We start from the raw sequence: 17839 nt of genomic DNA, 5'->3' as shown, positions 1-17839 counted from the left end.
GTTTGACTATTAGTGTCATTTGACAGTGCTTTTGGTAAAGTGACTCTTAACTCTTTCTTACTTTTCACAGAAATCACTGATGGCCTCCCAGTAGTTGTCATGGACAGCAAACCACTCACAGTCTCCAGGCCCAATATTGATGTTTAGAGAACAGAAGTTATTGTTCTCCTGGTGTCCTGATGATACAAGCATTGAACATGAAATTTAACACCAATACTACTACAATACGACTACCTGCCAAAACAGACTATCTATCCTTGATTCTCTACAACTCATAAATCAAGAAAGCTATTTGTGGTTGCGTCAAACCTGGTGTGCGGCAGCCAGGGATTTTCATGTAGAGTTGTACTGTATTCATTCCCAAAATGGTGTGGCCAACATGACTCAGCATATTCCCACTGGAGGACACGCGCATAAATGCCGGCAATTTCTGCAGTTCCTGCAGCTGAGGCTTCCATCTAAAGAAAAAGACAACACAATTTAGTTTTGTATACATGCTTGCACATTACATGCGGAGCCTCTTATTTCTGTATCCACAACTATGTTTTGAAGTTTTACATATTTAAGTTTTTTATATCATCCAAATAAGATGATGAGAAAAGGTTACACATTTATGCACAGTAGTCTTACCTTTTGGGATCGGATAGGTCAATGTTGGTGCCAAATTTTATTATCTTCCCCACAGGTTTCTGCTCTGAACTATAATGATAAATTAAACCATTTTAAAGCTATTTGTGGTTGCGTCAAACCTGGTGTGCGGCAGCCAGGGATTTTCATGTAGAGTTGTACTGTATTCATTCCCAAAATGGTGTGGCCAACATGACTCAGCATATTCCCACTGGAGGACACGCGCATAAATGCCGGCAATTTCTGCAGTTCCTGCAGCTGAGGCTTCCATCTAAAGAAAAAGACAACACAATTTAGTTTTGTATACATGCTTGCACATTACATGCGGAGCCTCTTATTTCTGTATCCACAACTATGTTTTGAAGTTTTACATATTTAAGTTTTTTTATATCATCCAAATAAGATGATGAGAAAAGGTTACACATTTATGCACAGTAGTCTTACCTTTTGGAATCGGATAGGTCAATGTTGGTGCCAAATTTTATTATCTTCCCCACAGGTTTCTGCTCTGAACTATAATGATAAATTAAACCATTTTAAGTAACACCATTATAGAGAGATCTTTATACATAGTCCGTGTAACTTCTGGTCATTCGATTTTCTACTTGTTTTAAGAAACAGACAAACAAAATTTTTGCTGTATTTTTTGAATGGGTAAGAATGTGATTATGCTTTAATATTTGTTTTGTATGTGTGGGCGGCTCTGAAACGCCCCTTCCGTCCCCCATCTTCCATAGCTACAACACTGTATAGGCGGCAACCGCAAGCTCAACTCATTTAACAGGAGAGACACGCAGGCAAGTCAAATTTATTTACAAGAATCATGCGGCTTTGACGTGTAAGCTACTAGCGGCGCTTTCAAGATAAACTAGCACTTTCTATTCTATTTTAATTCTACTTTATCTATATTTATCTTCTTTTTTTTTTTTTTTTTTTTAAATAACAGCAGTTTGTGTTTCATGGGGAAAAAACCCCCAAACCACATAAAAATAACTAATATTATTTATAAAGCTTTACGCAAGTTTTCACCGTAATATTTAGTCTAGTCTTAAGGCCCAATTATAGGCTATACTTTGGAATTATGAACTGAAGCGAGATCATATTAATGCCTTTACTGTCATTGTTCCAGACCATTTCAAGTCCTGCATCGATTCAGTTTTCCACGTAAGCCCAACTAGTAAATGAGTACAAGCTTATGTAACTATGTAAGAATGAATGATTTTCTCGTCAGAAATGATCTCCTCCACTGAATCAAGCCCAGCATCGCATTGTATTCTTCTTCTGAGGTAAATACAAGGTTTATTCCTCAGCTTTATTCCTTGATCACTACAGATAATGAGCTCAGATGGGAAACACTCATTGGTTTTATACGAATTACATGAACAGAAAATAATTGTTTTCAGTTTGAATTGTTTAAAGGCAGACATTTCAGTCTTTCCATAGACATGTTTCTTATGTCTGTGATGCTTTGTTTGGTTCATATTTGTGACGCGTTTCAGAAAGACGTTTACAGAGACGGCAGAAAGCGCATTCTGTTTGTTTTCTTTATTTTACAAAAGGGTTTTGTAACGTTTTGTTGTTATTGTGGGTGTATGACCAAAAATTATGGAGTTTCTTTGCACTGTTATCGAGACCGCGTCGGCACCTCTGCCGACCTGAAGTGCAGTAGCCTACTTGTTCCACTCTATACGAGATGTATAGCTCAAATTGCTGTTGTTTGTAACAGCGAATGAAAACATGTTACCTGTGAGGTTTTTCTTAAATAGGCCTAGAATAAAATGAGTAAGCTAAAATCAGCATGTATCATATTTTATTCCATGTCATTTTAGATAATACAGTAAAAGTCAAATGCCATTTTACTGGTTATGAATAAAATCATTTCTGTTTTGTCAATAACATGTAGCAGCCGTGAAAATATAGATTTTTTATTTTAATCTTGTAAGCGCCGCTAGTAGCCTACATGACAAAGCTGCAGAATTCGTGTGAATAAGTTTGGCTCGCCTGCCACGTCACTCCTGTTGAAAATGAACTTAGCTCGCGGTTGCAGCCTATACGGTGTAGTACAGAAGATGGGGGATGAAAGGGGCATTTCAGGGCCGCCCACAAATACGAAACAAATCGAATTTTTTGCCAATTAACAAATATACGAAAAATCTAGCTAAATTTTCATTTTCCGTTTCTTAAAAACAAAAAATGAAAATCAAAACGTTTCTCATTTCTATTTATTTATAAGTAGAAAATCAAATGACCTCAGGTACACAGACCATACATACATATAGAAAAGTAAAAATAAATAAATAAAATAACAAATGCAGATATTTGGACAAATTTCAAAGACTTACCTGGAGCTGGGAGCTGAGGAGTTACTGGTTGTATTCTCAGAGTTGGTGGCCAATTTCTCATCATCATCATCCTCCTCGTTGTCACTGCCCTTCTCTTCCTTTAAAGGCAGACAATGGTATAGGTGCATGTTGAGTGCATGATGTATATGATTCAAATGACATTCATTTTATAGTTTATATCAGACAGAACTGTACAAACAAGAATTACAAAGTAATTGCAAAATGACTAATAAATCTCTGGAAACTAACAAACACGGTGTCCTAATTTTTGTTGTGTAGGGGGGTGTATGCTTGCGTTCAAACCTGCAAGCTCTCTTGGAAGCTGGAGGCCTGGTACTGGGCATACTTGGCAATTGTTGTACGCGACCTGCTGCTCTCGCAGGGCCAGGTCTGGCCAGTGCCGCTGGGATCCCAGTTCTCATCAGCTGGCTGCTGGACCTGGGTCCTGACCTCTACTGCATGCTCCCCATTTGCCTCCACCAAAGATTTAGTGGAAAACAGACCAAGATCTATGAAGAGGAAGGAATGAAAAATGAATTTTAGTTAAAAAATAAAAAATAGAAAAAATGAAACTTAGTTTCCACAACAGCAACAGTTAAAAGTTACAAAATGTATGACTTGAGTATCTGTCCATCCAACCATTATACATTATGCATAAACTTACTTAATCTGAGGGAGCCAGCTAGTCCCCGGATGACAGTAATGGGGTTCTTAGAATCTGTGCAGAACTGCAGCAGGACCGGAGAGAATGCATCTCTTTTACTTTCCAGCTGCAGAGAAACAACAAGATGGAGTCATTAAGACAAACTTTTACACCTGAACATCAACTGTGGCATTACTTAAGCAGAGGTTATTGTGCATGTAATACACAAAAAGACCACAGGGGGGCAGAAGATGCTGACAATGCTACTGCAGTGCTTACATAGATGCTAGGTGTGGGGGGGTTGAGTTTCTCTCGACAGATGGGCTGTTCTGTGGTCAAAACTGGTTTAACAGAGAAGGCAGGTAGGAGGTATGACTCCTTAAATTTCCCCTTCAAGCGAGCTCCCCTGAAACAACAAGACATTACGTATTAGATGGGGCCTTTCATGGTCCAAGTCGCATCAAAATAAATTGCAACTGCAGCCAAGAAATCATTTGTTTTTAAGATTTCCTGCACACAAATATTGCTTACTTGCAGGCTCTGATGATTTCACTAGCTGTGTTCTTTATGGTGATTTCCTCCAAAGGAATCCTTCTCTCCTCTACCTCTGAAGCAATAAATGTCTCCCTGTCCCCACTCTCTACCTTTATGAGGCGTATCTTCAGTTCTTTGGGTGGCCCATCTGTCAGTGCTTTCAGTTTCTGAAAGTCGTCAGAACATAATGCTGAAGAAGCTGATGGGAGATCAGAGGAACGTCCAGAGCTGGTGCCGTTGTCTTTACTCCGTGCCCATTCTTCTCTTTCACTCTGGGGTCGGCTACATTCCTCTTTACTTCTCTTTTTGTCTCCGTCACGCTCTTGTTCCATCTCCCTAAACTCCTTACTCTGAAGGTACAGGTTACCCAGTACCTGCCGGCTCTTTTTTTCTTTGTGTGACTTTCCCTCCCTGTGCCGTCGACTGGAGCTGGAAGATGAGGATGAGGAAAGAGACGCATCCTCGTGTCTTTCTCTGTGCTTTTTCTTTCTCTCTTTCCTGTCCTCATGTTTTTTGCTACTGCCACTGTGTTTGTGTTTCCTCTCTCGTTCTCGGTCTCTGTGTCGGTCCTTTTCTTTATCAGGTTTGCACGTCTCCTGTGACTCTGCCTTTGAGTGGTCTTTATAAAGGAGTATATGTTTGTTCACCTCATAGCTATGACCAAGCTCCGCTAGTGAAGACTCTGAGATGGTGGTCAGCTTTGGTCGTTTTTCCAACAAGTCTTTCACAGTTCCAGAATCCTTTTGTCCTGTGGGTTCGTCTGAAATGTCTTCCTCATCATCATTGCCCAAAAGATCTGACTGGCTTATGTTATCCTCTCTCTTCCTCTCCGATGCCCAATCTGTAGGTGAGAGGGGACGAGGCTGACCTGAGCTGCTAATGGCAGGGGTTTGCGTTGGACTGCTGAAGCCTGGGTGATTGGCTGAACCTGATGTGGGAGAAGTGCTTTGTTGTTGTCTGCAAATGTCAGGCTCCAGTGAAAGAGATGAAGAGTACTTCACTCCCATAAAAGCAGAGGGAGGAGGACGACCAAAGGGCCCACCTCGGTAGGTGTACTTCTGGCTCTCAAGTACAGATACAAGGTTTTTAAACATGCTGTTCACACCTGTCTGATGGAGGTGTGGCCGCTGTGGTGGTGAACAGGATGGAGTTTCATCTTCCAGATCCGCTTCTTCTTCATCATCCTCACACTCACTTTTCTCTACCTCTGGAAGGCCATACAGCTTGGCCAGGTCACTATGGCGATAGTTGGTTCCTGTTGTGGCAAGACTGCTTTCTTGAGACTGCATGTAAATGGAATTGGCAGGCTTGGGAATGACCTTAAGAACCTCCTCTTCTTCCTCAAATGAAGTACGGCTACAAGGAGATGCCAGTGAACCTTGCCGACTTAACACAGGTGGGCTTGCATGGCCAACTGGCTGATAATCTTCAATTGGAGATTGCTTAAGGGCAGGCATGAGGTCTGGTGCGCATAAATAACTCTTCATAGGTACCACGTTTGTAGAAAATGGAGGTTCCGGTACTGCCTGTTCTCCACTCTGACCAGAATATAGCTCCTCCTCTTTCTTGATGGACTCATCCAGCATCTTCATAATGTTAGCCAATCCATCAGGCAAGAGCTCAGAAGTTTCCTCCTCAAATTGGGCACCATCAGAGTCACCACTGCAACTTCTAGCACTGCTACCCAGACTACCAAGTCCTGTACTGGGCATACGTTTTTGAAGGCTGCTTGTAGTCGTGCTGATAGGTGTGCATGAAGAACGAATATCCTTGGGGAAAGCCTGGTAAAGTTTGGGTGGCTCGCGCAGAGGTGGAGGGTTGGGAATAGTGTCTATAATCTCAGCATTATGAGAGGTTTTCAGCATGGTGACATCTTTGTATGGATCAGGCTTCAATTTCATGGTGTAGCTGTGGTTTTCGGAGGGGCTGATGAGACCCGAATCTGAGGGGTATGTGGGATTCCCAGTGGAATTCTGAGATGGTGCTCCACTCTTCCATTTCTCTCTCTGCCTTTGCTTCTCACGGGCATATTCTGTCTGGGGGGTAAGAGGAGGTGGTTGTGACCGTTCCAAAACGTTTGCTGGAGTTCCAGAAAGACGTGGGGGCACTCCTCCTCGACTCAACCAGGGATAAGATGGTGAATTCTGGCTAGGAAGTGAGACGGAGGAGAGTGCATTGGTTGGTGACAAACGAGGAGGTGGAGGCTCAGCTGCACTACCTGACACCAAATGTTCTAGACTCTTGATAGCAGACTCACTGTGTGGCTTTGTCTCCACTTCTTGTCGTTCTACATTCCATTTCCTCTCTTCATTCTGGTCTCTCCTCCGCTCTTCTGCTTGCATGTGGCCTTGCAGCTCTGCATCAAGTTTATTTAAAGCATCAGCAATGGACTGAGAGCTTAGGGCAGCAGGCTGTAAACAGGACCTTGGGTAGACTGGGGCTGGAACAGTAGTATTTGCCTGAGAAATTAAGGAGGAAGCTTGGATGGGTGATGAGCTGTATGAATTACAAGAAATTGCCTGTAGGGCTGAGTTGACTTTTATGTGTTCTGGAAGCTGAGGGCAATGTAAAGGTGAACTGACTTGAGGGAGAGTGTTATAAGTCTTGCTGGTGATGACGCTCTCCCCTGATCTCTGAAGTCCTGAGTTTAGGTTGGAGGGAGAAGAGGACACTGGGGTGTAGTTAGGTCTACCCTGTCCTGTGTGGGGAAGAGTGGACTGAATCTGAGATTGTGCCCCTCTATGTTGTTTTGGAAGGGTTCCAACACCAGGGTGGACACCCTGATACCCTATATGTGTTAGATTTTGACCAATCATGGATACATGGTTTGGGTTTGAGACTAGCACTGAAGAATCCGTCGCTCTCCAACTGCTCAGGGAGCTAGGAATGGAGGAGGTGGTAGAGGGTGGAATGCTTCCAACATTGGTGTATAGTTTTAGAGAGCAAGGAGTTTCTAGGTTTGGGGTAATGACAGGTTTTCGAGCAGGGGCCTGAGGAGGGCTCACACGCTGGTGTGTCCCTGGACCCTGTTTGGCCCCAGCAAACCTATTTGGTGCCTGAGAAAGGCGTGCGGCAACCTGAGAATCCCCTCTTGCTGAAAAGTCACGTGATTCCTAAAGGGAAATTAATATTACAGTCAGCAAATCATAGGACACAATATTGTAACTAATAGGGTTGGGTATCATTTGAATTTTATCGATTCCGATTCCACTTATCGATTCCTAGTTTCGATTCCAATAAGATAAAAAATCCAATATAAAAAAATTAAGTCAAACAATTACAAAGCATTCTGTTGCAGCTGAATAACACGAGCAAAAATCAGCAGCCTACAGAACACTGCAAGAGGAATTTTGCCTATGCTTTAAAAAAAAATACCACAGCAAAAACAACTAGATTAATATAAATTTCAAATATTCAAGTGTTAAAGACAAGTAAACAGTCAGTTATAAGATAGGAACAAACAAATCAATTAGCAATATCATAAATAAATACAACTGAACAAAATTTCAGGTACAGAAACTGTAATTAAAAGTTTAAAAACACTGCATAGTTTTCTTTTCATAAATAAAATATAGATTAATCAATTAAAGTTATTAAATATATTCAGTCAAGATCAGTGAATGATTTTTTGTTCTTTGGTTAACATTAATGACACCCTTATATTCTAATAACTCTTTAACACCGAACGCACGCAGATCTAAAAATACTGTACATGTGTGTTTTCTTTCTCATCCGTTTACGTTCACGTAAGACAAAAACGGCTGTGTTTATGATGATATACTGACGTAGTTTTCTGCATATTGGTCGACAAATATGAAAAGTCAGTTTCGGCCCGGAACAACCTTTTCTACAGTGGAAATACACGGAACAGTTTGAGAACGGACACAAACCGGGAACCCGTACTGCGACCTCTGTTCTCTGTGCTCGCGCTTTGTGTGTGCTGCACGCAAACAGGGCGTAAGTTCTTTCCGTTCCTGCACTTAAATCATTTTTAATCACATTAAAATGCGAGCGCAGGAATCGTTAGGCAGAATCGAAATGCACGCGTCTTATCAAATACTCGGTACTTGTACATTTGGAACCGGTTCTAAAATGGAACCGGTTTTCGATACCCAACCCTAGTAACTACTGATAACATTTATGGTTTATAGCATATATTGTGTAGCATAATATTTATTCATATTAAACAGCCAGTAATTTTTAAGCCTTAAGCAGGCAGATCTGTTTGTGTATCAAATAGGTTTTCATTCTGTGTGTGTGTGTGTATGTGTTACCTGATTCCTCCAGGGTTTATGGGGGTTGTGCTGAGGTACTGTGGCCTGGGCCTGGTTGCTGGCTGGTGGGCTGGAAAGGACCAGCCCTGGGTGAGGCTGGAATTGGGGGTGACTGTAAGGCACAGAGGTGTGGTTTGCTGGTGAGGGTGCAGGGCGCACCCCATCTGCCCGTGGTGATGATGAGGATGTATGTGGTGGTGGAGCCCGGTTATCCAAAGAACTCACTCCAGAACCATGTCCTCTTTGTGGAGTAGTACCACGTGGTTCCCCTTGTGTCTGGGCTGAATGTCTGTTGTTGGAGTAGGGGTATGGAGAATGATGGATGTGAGGGTTCTGTGAAGGTGGTCCCAGAGACTGTGGTGACAGAGCAGTCTTGTGGGACTGTGGTGGAGGACCCCTGCTTTCTTCGTAGCCTCTTATGGTGGGAATGGTGAGTGAAGACATGGTTGATGGATTCAAGGGAGGCGGTTTATAGGTGAAATTTTCAATTCCTGACTTAGCTGAATCCTGTAAATAGAGAATAGGAATTGGCCAAGTAAGCCAAGCACATCTAACGTAAAACAAAAGGGAAGACTCAACGTCAGTAATAACGGTCACACAATACACAACTTTCTAATTTGTTGGATTGCTGTTCTTTACACACACTACACGATTCTCTATCATTGTGCGATGTGAGTTACAGTCAAAACATATTTCACACTACATTACTTGGATTGCAGACAGGTCTAGATATTTAACCTGCTAAATAGATTTGCACCTGATTTCTGGCTTTTGTTACAATCTCCACTGACAAGTGGAAAGTCAGGGCAAAAATTGTGAATTGTGAAAGCTAATAAAGTGGCAGTGACAGATGATGCCATACATTAAACTGTCAGACAGAATACAAGAAAATATTATTGAATATTAACATTCAGATCAGTGATGACTGACCTGGCAATCGATGGTTCTGGTTCGATTCGGGTTCCAGGGTGCTCCTCCTTTGTGCAATGGGTTCCAAAAGCCAGGTTTGGGTGGGGGGTAGATGGAGGAGGGCTGCTGATTCAAATGTACAGGCAGCCCAGTTATGCGTTGCATGGCTGAAGGAGTCATCTGCAATAAGAAAAAAGTAAAAAAAAAAAAAGGGCTTCTTAGAACACTTGTTAAAGGCGAGTTTTAGTACAAAAAATGCAGAGGTGAGGACATCAAAAGACGTGATATGCTCTCGACTAACCTGTTCAGACCCAGAGCTCTTCTTTCTCTTGCTCGGACTGGGGCAGTCCTCCATGGGCCTGTGCAGAGATGGAGCAGGGGTATGCTGAATGACAGAGTGCTCTCCCAGTAGGGGCCCAGGGCGTTTTAACTGTCCAGAATGAAAGTGAGGTCCCCTGGGTTGCTGCTGAGTCTGAGGTTGAGTCCATATATCAGGTAATGGAGGCATGGGCCGTGAGACATGGGCTAGGAGTTGAGGATGAGGAGCACCGTACTTGTGGATAAAGCAAGAGAAAGAGAAGTTGGCAAAAGTACTCTCAACTATTGAACACAGTTAAGTGCGCTATACATTCAATTAAATGCAAAAATTTGTATAACAACTTCAGTGTAATATAAAGCTAGTCTTTCATAACTTGTACATTTAAAAATACTGATATATACAGGAACACTATTCATTTTTATATAACAAGAGCGCATATAAAAGGAACAGTAATGAAATATAAGGTCAGTAATCACCTTCAGTAGCTGACTGGCTCGAGCTGTGAGGTGTGCAGGAGGTCCTGCGTTGTAGCCATTGTGCAGTCGGTTGTGGTTATCACCAGGCAATGGCTCATATCCCTGGCCAGTTCTGGTTGGTTCCCAAGGCCTGGGAGGAGCAGGGGGCATCTTTTGCAATCCTGGCAACAAAGCCTGAGACAGGTCTTGCTTATCTCCTCGATGTAAGGGACTGTAAATACAAGGACACATTAACAAACCTTTGCCAGAAGTATTTGTAAAACGACAATAAAGCTTAATAAAAACTCACCCATTGTTTAAAAATTTACTAGAATGATTTAGCCCAGTCATGTGACTGGGTGGCATATGGGGGAGGAACTGGTGCTGATTGACACCTGGTAAGCACCTATCAAGAGAAGAGAAAACAAGGTTTTGCTTTGATCATTCCTTCTTATAACTCAGGGGCCGTTTACACGACAACGTTTTCAGCCAAAAACGGGAAACTTTTTATGCTTTTTGCCTGTTTGTTTACACGACAACGGCGTTTTGGGGACGGAAAACACATAATTTTGAAAACGGGTTTCAAAGTGAAAGTTTTTGAAAATGTCACGCGTGTGCGTAGTACGTGTTAGGTATGAAGACATGCGCAGTACGTGTCGATTTTAAAGGCAAGCGCAAACAAACATACACAACAACGGCGGAGTACACTGTAGTGTTGTTGCTGCTTAAGAGTTTGCTAACGCTTTTTCAGCAAAGTGTGGATTTACTTACAACCAATATTACAACCAACAGCGGAGACGCATCATATACACATGGCAACAGGTACTGTTTACTAACAAGGTGACAGCGCCAACAACTGGCCTGGTATACGTAATACAGAGTTTTTGGCCGTTTTCGCAGATATGTGTAAACGCGAATCGTTTTGAAAACGTTGTCGTGTATATGTGAAACTTTTTAAAAAAGCAAGGGAAAAACTTTTCAGTTTTTGCCTACATCATTGTCGTGTAAACGTAGCCTCAGTTAACACAACTTTATCAGTGAAGTCACTAAAAGCATGACGCGGCCCTGATCATGAGGTATATTACCTGGAGGGAGGTGGCCAGGCGCGGCTGCCCACGGGAGCCCATGGTCCCCGGTTGAGTCCGTCCAGAGGAAAAGGGTCCCGTGTGTTGCACCCGGCGAACTGTTCTGCTGTGTGATGCATCCAGCCTAAACAAACACACATCTTTAATATCTTAGCCAATACATCTGTCACTGCTGGGAAAAATACTTAAAATAGCAGACATCTAATCTCTATTTATTAGCTACACTTTAGTCTATTTATTAGCTGTTACTTTAGTATTATTTATATACTTTTAGTTTTAATATTTTGAATTAGCTGTTACATTTATATTTTAGTTGAAATTTTAGTCATTTTGTTGTGCTTTTCTCAGTTGTTTTTTATATTTCTATTTAGCTTTAATTTTTTATTTCAGTTAGTAATTTTTACTTATTTTAGTTAGAGAACAGTACACATGGGTACTTACCACACTAGCTGTGAGTGTGAAGCCCTCCACTGCAAAACAGAGAGGGCCACTCACCAACACGACGGAGAAGCTGTTTACTGCTACTCCTGCCAACTGGAGAGAGAAAGAAAAGAGGAGAGATGGGGCATAAGAGGTTGAGGCACAAAAAAATGCCAAATCCATTAAACACAGGGGAAAAACATATCCTTTGTAGGCTGTATGAGTGTTTGGCCTGAAGGCAGCTAATAACAAAGGAACCCTCCAGAACTTCAGTGCCACTCGCTACCTCTAGGGTGCAGTGCTCTTCTGTATTCTAATGGGAGGAAAGGGTGCACAGATGGGCTTGTGGGTGTTCACCTGTAGGGTGAGTACACTGAGGTCATTATAACCCTTCCTAGGGCCTCTTGGCAGAGGGTGAGAGTGATGGGAAGGAGGGGACGAGCAGAGCAAAGCCCTGGAATCAAGCCAGCGGTGTCTGTGTGCATGTGTACATAAAGGAGTGTGTGTACTTGTGTTGTGTTGCTTGAGTTTGATTATTTGCATGTGTATGAGTGTGTGTCTATGACAAGAGAGACACCGAGGTTAATCTCATTAGGCCAGGCATGATGGAGAGAGGAAAGGATAGAAAGAAATAGAGCAAGGGGTGGAGGGAGGAAAGGAACAGCAGAAGGCTTGAACAGGATGGATGGACAGATTAGGGAAGAAAGACGGGTCTAAAATTAAAGTGTTCTTTAGGGAGACACCAAAGTGAGAAGACCGGCTGTGCTCCCATGAAACACCCATGCATGCAAACACACTGAGCTTCCCACGCATTTTAAACACACATGGCACACAGAGCACACGCTGGATGCACAAATATTGGCAAGTGTGTGCACACACCCGATTGAAATCGCTTGGCACACGCACATACATACACATACAGCAAAGGACGCCTAGCGCACACTAATTATGGACTTGGCAAAAGCATTTCAAGTGTGACACGCACAGGCTTTCTCTTTCTATAGCATAAAATAAATCCACACACACTTATTATACAATCAAATAGGCCACAGATGCAAAACTTGTCATCCATAAAATGCTGTATAACCTGATGGGTTATTCCGGAGTTACAAACTCAACATGCAGTGTAACACTTACTGATGAAATTTACAAGCCATTAATACAGTCTTTAAGATGCAATTTTGGTGATGAGGCCTAAATTAGTCTAACGATAAATAAGTATGTGGCAGTATTCAGAGATTGTTTGGATACAGCGTGTGTGAGCTATTCATTGCTCAGCAGGTTTAGTCAGACAGTACGTATGTGCGCGTATTTTGAGCAGTGCACAGGATCCCACCCACTCCTCTCTGGCTCATGGTGTCGCGCACTATTAAAAGGCTTCTGCGATATTTCAAGAACTCTGCATTTAGCTGCTAGTGGGGACTGAAATAATCGTGACCCTGCAGTGGATTGAATTCTTAGAACAGTTTCTGCATATTCACACACACACACACACACTACCTGTCAAATAAGCATCTAGCACCACTTCTCAAACGTCTGAAGAATTAGGGTTTAGCACCAACAGTTGATCATCTCAGCTGACTCTGTGGTCGTAGATTGCTGTAGAAAGAGATAAAGAGATAATCACCAGTGCATTGAGTTTACTCGCATTGAGTTTATTCTCATTTGCGTTCCTGATCTTTTGCATTGGCTTCATTCCATCCCATCAGAACAAGTGCTGTAAAAACAGCCAGGGTTCACAGCTGTGCCATCAATACCCTATCACAGACAGGGTGTCAAAAATGACTCCATTGAGGAGAAAAAGTTGACAAATTGCGATTTGGAGTTAAAAAAATTGAATAAAACTCATTTGTTTTTCCCATATTATTCTATTCTCTATTAGGAGCACAATAAAGAATACAACTATTTTATATGGACAAACTGCACTCTAATAAATAAATACATTATTTATTCAATATTAACCATGATGTGTCAGTTGTAACATGAAAATAAAAAATAAACTAAAGGAAATCTGTCTGCAACACTATAATCTCTTGGGGGGTGAGCAGGACAACAGTGAGAGGAAATCCATGATACTGTCTCTCACACACAATGGTGAGAGTTATTGTGGGGAGGTGTCTGAATAAACACAGGCCTGGCTCTCATAGAGACATATCGGTGTGGAAAGCCAACAATCACATGTGAAAACTGTGGCTCAGGAAAAACACCCCATGAGAAATAAAGGTGGAATTGATGGGTTTATAGAAAGTAGAAAGTGTTTTCAGTGGTTGGTATATGTGCATGTTTTTTGCATAAGAGAAAAATGTAAGTTTGTATAAAAGAGGCACGTACACAGAGTAAACCAAGGGTCTTCAGCAGTGAGTCTGCCATATTATTGTGTAATGGTTTAAAAACTTACTGGTTTAAAACTTAAACCAGTTTTAGTGAAACAAAAAAGCTAAAGCTTTATGCTAAAACTTATTTTTTTGCAATGTCCAACTGGGAGGTCTTTTGCCTAAAAAAAGTTTGAAGACTGCAGAGGCAGACAGCTGTGGGTAGTGGCTTTCAGTGTACATTCATAGTATAAAAACACAAACGCAAACTGAAACTTCTCCATACTACATTTCCACATTTCAGACAAATCATACTGCTACAGCTTTGCTTTTACGAGAATATGTTTTGGATTACTACTAATATAGATTTCTAGTAATGTGGGAACAATACAGCACTCCGAAACTGATTCTTATTATTGTAAGAGAGATATCGAAACACACATACATTAGGTCTGATAATAGCTAGCGGTCTGCTGCATAACTGGGGAACTCCCATGACTCAACCATGGAAAGGGCTTACCCCACAAGCCAGACTCTGCCCCCTTCTCTCACACACTCTTTACGGTCAGGTGATCGGGTACGCCCACCTCAGTGACAGCATAGGGAATTTCTGAAAGTGTGCCGTCATTGATATCTGTCACAGTGCGTTGTTTTAGATGCAAAACATATGAACTGTAAAATTACAGTGATTTTTTTTTTTTTTATGTTTCACCAAACCGGGGAATCCGAAACTCACTGACATCGATCAGACAGGAGAAAAAAGGTGGCTTGCGGTGCAATTGATTATACGAGTGAACGTGGTTGTGTGGTTATTGGTTTATTGCAAGGCATCACATCTCTATTCGCTTTCATGCTTTAGCCAACTGTTTTCTAGAAATGTCGTGTGTATGTACTCATACTTCAAAAACTCTTTAGAAGTAATTTAAATTTAAAATCACCTTTAAATCATAAATGTTCCGACGATATTATAATTGTAAAAAATTCCCCATTCACCCCCACATCGCCCCTCAGCTTGATAAAATTACCCATGACAATAAACATCAAACAACTATTCCAGTCACTGGCTTGGTCGTCACACTTACCAGATCAATGCCTGAAAACACCAAACCAAATGAGGGCCACGTATGTGGGCGTCTACAACCAACCCGGTCCAATCAAACAACAACAAAAAAAAACCTTCAGGAAATCACCGTGAGAACTAACCAACCATACAGCTGGACCAAAAGGTATGACGTCTGAAGTAATGCTTTCAAAAACTGATTCAGATTATGATCACTTTTAAATAGATGGGGACTGACATCTGGAACATGGCAATGTGAAAGCAATTCCATTTTAAAATAGTGCTACGGGTTGTGTGAATGATGGCATCTCCCAGCATGACGACAGCGTCCTCATTCCTGCCAGAAACTACCATGAAGCAACACGGAGAGCCAAAACAGCTGAGCGAGCAAGTATGTGGAAGAGAACGACATGGAATGGAGTCAAGGAATTAGGCCAGGAGAGGGAAAACAGATTGGTGGTAAAGCTAGGTACATGAGAAGAGCAGGGGAATTGGGAGAGCTGGAATGTTCCTCAGTGAGCTGGTGGAAGGGCCTGTGGGTGAGGGTTCACATGTGGCCATTATACAACCCACCTCAGATAGAGATCACACACACAGAGGCACAAGGAAGCACAACGTCACAGTAGGCTTGCGTCTGTTCCCTTCCCTATGTGTGTGTGTGTCTGCCTCTGCCAATGATGCAAGGCTGAGTCGTCACAATGGCGCCGCTGCCTTCCAAGCCCACACTCATAGCCTCCACACAAACATGCGTACATGCAACAGAGTGTACATCCTGATCCTGAGAGTGAGTTCAGCTGAGGACACATGCAGCGCTCGCTTCTGTTTGACTCTCTGGCCGACTCCTCGCATACATGTAACTTTGTGACAACCTTTCCTCAACCTTGCACCACCCTTACAAAAATAACATTACAATAAAAACTTTCACGACTGGCCCCTATGCACAGACCACAATTGTTTTCCCTGCTCTCGTTTTCATGTCATCGCCCTTGACCTAGTTCAACGTTCCTGATTTATGGTTGCTAGACAGATGATAAATCCATCTGGATGGAGCATTTGAAGATAAGCACTAACAATCACGATATGATATTGACACTAAAATGCACTTAAATGTTGTCCATCTGGTATCAGCTGTTAATGAATACATATGTAGGCTAATATATAAACCAGGACACATCAGTGGTGTATAAAAGTGCTCAGACTGTCTTACTAGAGGGGAAGGACTCAGGTGACCCTAATCTAAATACTCACTGTCATTCCTGACATGACACCAAAATCAGCAATTTTACTAATAATGTGAATCTTGAATTCAGGTTTCAGTTCAGTTGTTTCTAGTTGAGTTGACACAAAGAGAAACATGATGCTTTTCTTAGTAACTCTAGTGGTCATGTCCTGTTAAGAGTAAACCATGCTGTCACTGTGGTAAGCACTGCTGAGAAAACACCCTTAGTCATTACCTAGAATGAGGTGTATAACTGACACTGATATTACTCATAAAAGGAGAAGTTAACATGAAACAGTTTACAAACCATTTTACTTCTGTAACGCGTCATATTTCTAAATGAGAAAGGATATGCATTGAAAAACAAACAAAAAAATATGTAGTGTTGGTCTTAATTAGATTCTGAAAAGTGGCATCATCTAAAAAGAAAAACCATTTCAGAGGTGGAGTGAGTTGTTACTTCGATGAAAGATTATGTAGGCTTTGAAATAACGTGGACAAATCGTTCACAATTAGACCAGAAATGTGCATTAAGAAAGTCTATAGGGTCAATTCTGATCTCTTGTTGACTTGATGAAATGAAAGTGACGACAGATCTTTTCTTCAGGTTTGTGACGTACATCACAGATTATTGGAAAAATAAATGTAGGGTGGGGACTTGGTTCTATCCATTGGTCAGACCTAAGATATCTTGAAATCTCTGTCTGGATAGCCAGGGAAAGTTCTGCGGTTGTGTTTGTCTGTGAATGTGAATATACCAGCATGTGAGATTAAAGAAAGCAGAACAGATATGATAAGACAGGAAGTTGTCGTCAGAGCAACAGGAAGTGGGCCTCTCAAAAGAGGGGAGGGTATCTTAAAAGGGACTACGGGGAATGATGTAACATCCTGTGGAACATATTCTCTGTGTGTACATATTTATGAATGGCCCAAAAAATGAAAGCAAGGACTGGTCAGGTGTCTAGTTTCTCATCATGTTAAAGGTCCCATATTTTACACCGTTCTGGAGTTTTATTTTAGGTTTTGATGTCCTTAAGAATATATATTTGCGGTATAAGTACCAAAAACCATCTCAATATATTTTTACAGCTCCTTTCTCAGGAGCTCTGCTGAGAACAGGTCGATTTTGGCCTGTCTAATTAATATTCATGAGCCTCTCTTCTGATTGGCCAGTTGTTTTCTGAGTGACGCACGGCCAGGCCAACCACAGGTAACTAGGATCAGCCGACGTCACAGCGCTAGCGGGAGGCAGCAAAACAAAGGGGAAACTGGAGGCAGCCCATTCAAACCAGCGCAGATTCGGCTACACATGAAGCTTAAAATATCATCTTGTTGTGATGTTGGGTGCCAGAATCGACGTAATACAGCCTCAAATTAGAAATTTGATCGCATATCTGCTGCCACTGCCAGACAAAAAAAAAACGACGACAGCTGTGGTTAAACGCGATAAAACGAGCAGACTGGACAGAAACGATCGTCAAAAATGCTCGCGTTTGCAGCGCACACTTCTTATCAGAAAAGGTTCAATAAAGTATTGTCTTTTGTTGTTATGGGCGCGTCTACAGATTTCTTGCCATATGTCTATGTTTCTTGCATCTCACGACTATGTCGTGTATGAAATAATGTCTGTGCATGTGTAT

The 17839-nt window shown here is 41.8% G+C and overlaps 1 protein-coding gene across 1 annotated transcript in view; it reads right to left on the bottom strand.

The window, feature by feature from the left end:
- Nucleotides 1-17839, bottom strand: part of LOC107707072 (lysine-specific demethylase 6B-like) — a 31486-nt gene that overhangs the window by 4944 nt on the left and 8703 nt on the right. Inside the window, exons 3-18 of the mRNA XM_016510954.1 lie at nucleotides 13109-13207; nucleotides 11630-11722; nucleotides 11189-11312; nucleotides 10414-10509; nucleotides 10125-10335; nucleotides 9631-9882; nucleotides 9351-9509; nucleotides 8421-8927; nucleotides 4144-7259; nucleotides 3892-4018; nucleotides 3634-3739; nucleotides 3273-3478; nucleotides 2970-3067; nucleotides 631-699; nucleotides 310-458; nucleotides 62-176 (exon numbers count right to left, since the gene is read on the bottom strand). Of these exons, the coding sequence (XP_016366440.1) occupies nucleotides 62-176; nucleotides 310-458; nucleotides 631-699; nucleotides 2970-3067; nucleotides 3273-3478; nucleotides 3634-3739; nucleotides 3892-4018; nucleotides 4144-7259; nucleotides 8421-8927; nucleotides 9351-9509; nucleotides 9631-9882; nucleotides 10125-10335; nucleotides 10414-10509; nucleotides 11189-11307 (5330 nt within the window). The 5' untranslated portion in view covers nucleotides 11308-11312; nucleotides 11630-11722; nucleotides 13109-13207. The remainder of the gene's footprint in view (nucleotides 1-61; nucleotides 177-309; nucleotides 459-630; nucleotides 700-2969; nucleotides 3068-3272; nucleotides 3479-3633; nucleotides 3740-3891; nucleotides 4019-4143; nucleotides 7260-8420; nucleotides 8928-9350; nucleotides 9510-9630; nucleotides 9883-10124; nucleotides 10336-10413; nucleotides 10510-11188; nucleotides 11313-11629; nucleotides 11723-13108; nucleotides 13208-17839) is intronic.

The sequence above is a fragment of the Sinocyclocheilus rhinocerous genome, unplaced genomic scaffold (assembly GCF_001515625.1).
Source record: "Sinocyclocheilus rhinocerous isolate Xijiao unplaced genomic scaffold, SAMN03320098_v1.1 scaffold865, whole genome shotgun sequence".
NCBI lineage: Eukaryota > Metazoa > Chordata > Actinopteri > Cypriniformes > Cyprinidae > Sinocyclocheilus > Sinocyclocheilus rhinocerous.
The sequence above is the reverse complement of the archived record's forward strand: the minus strand, read 5'-3'. Positions and strand labels throughout refer to the sequence as shown.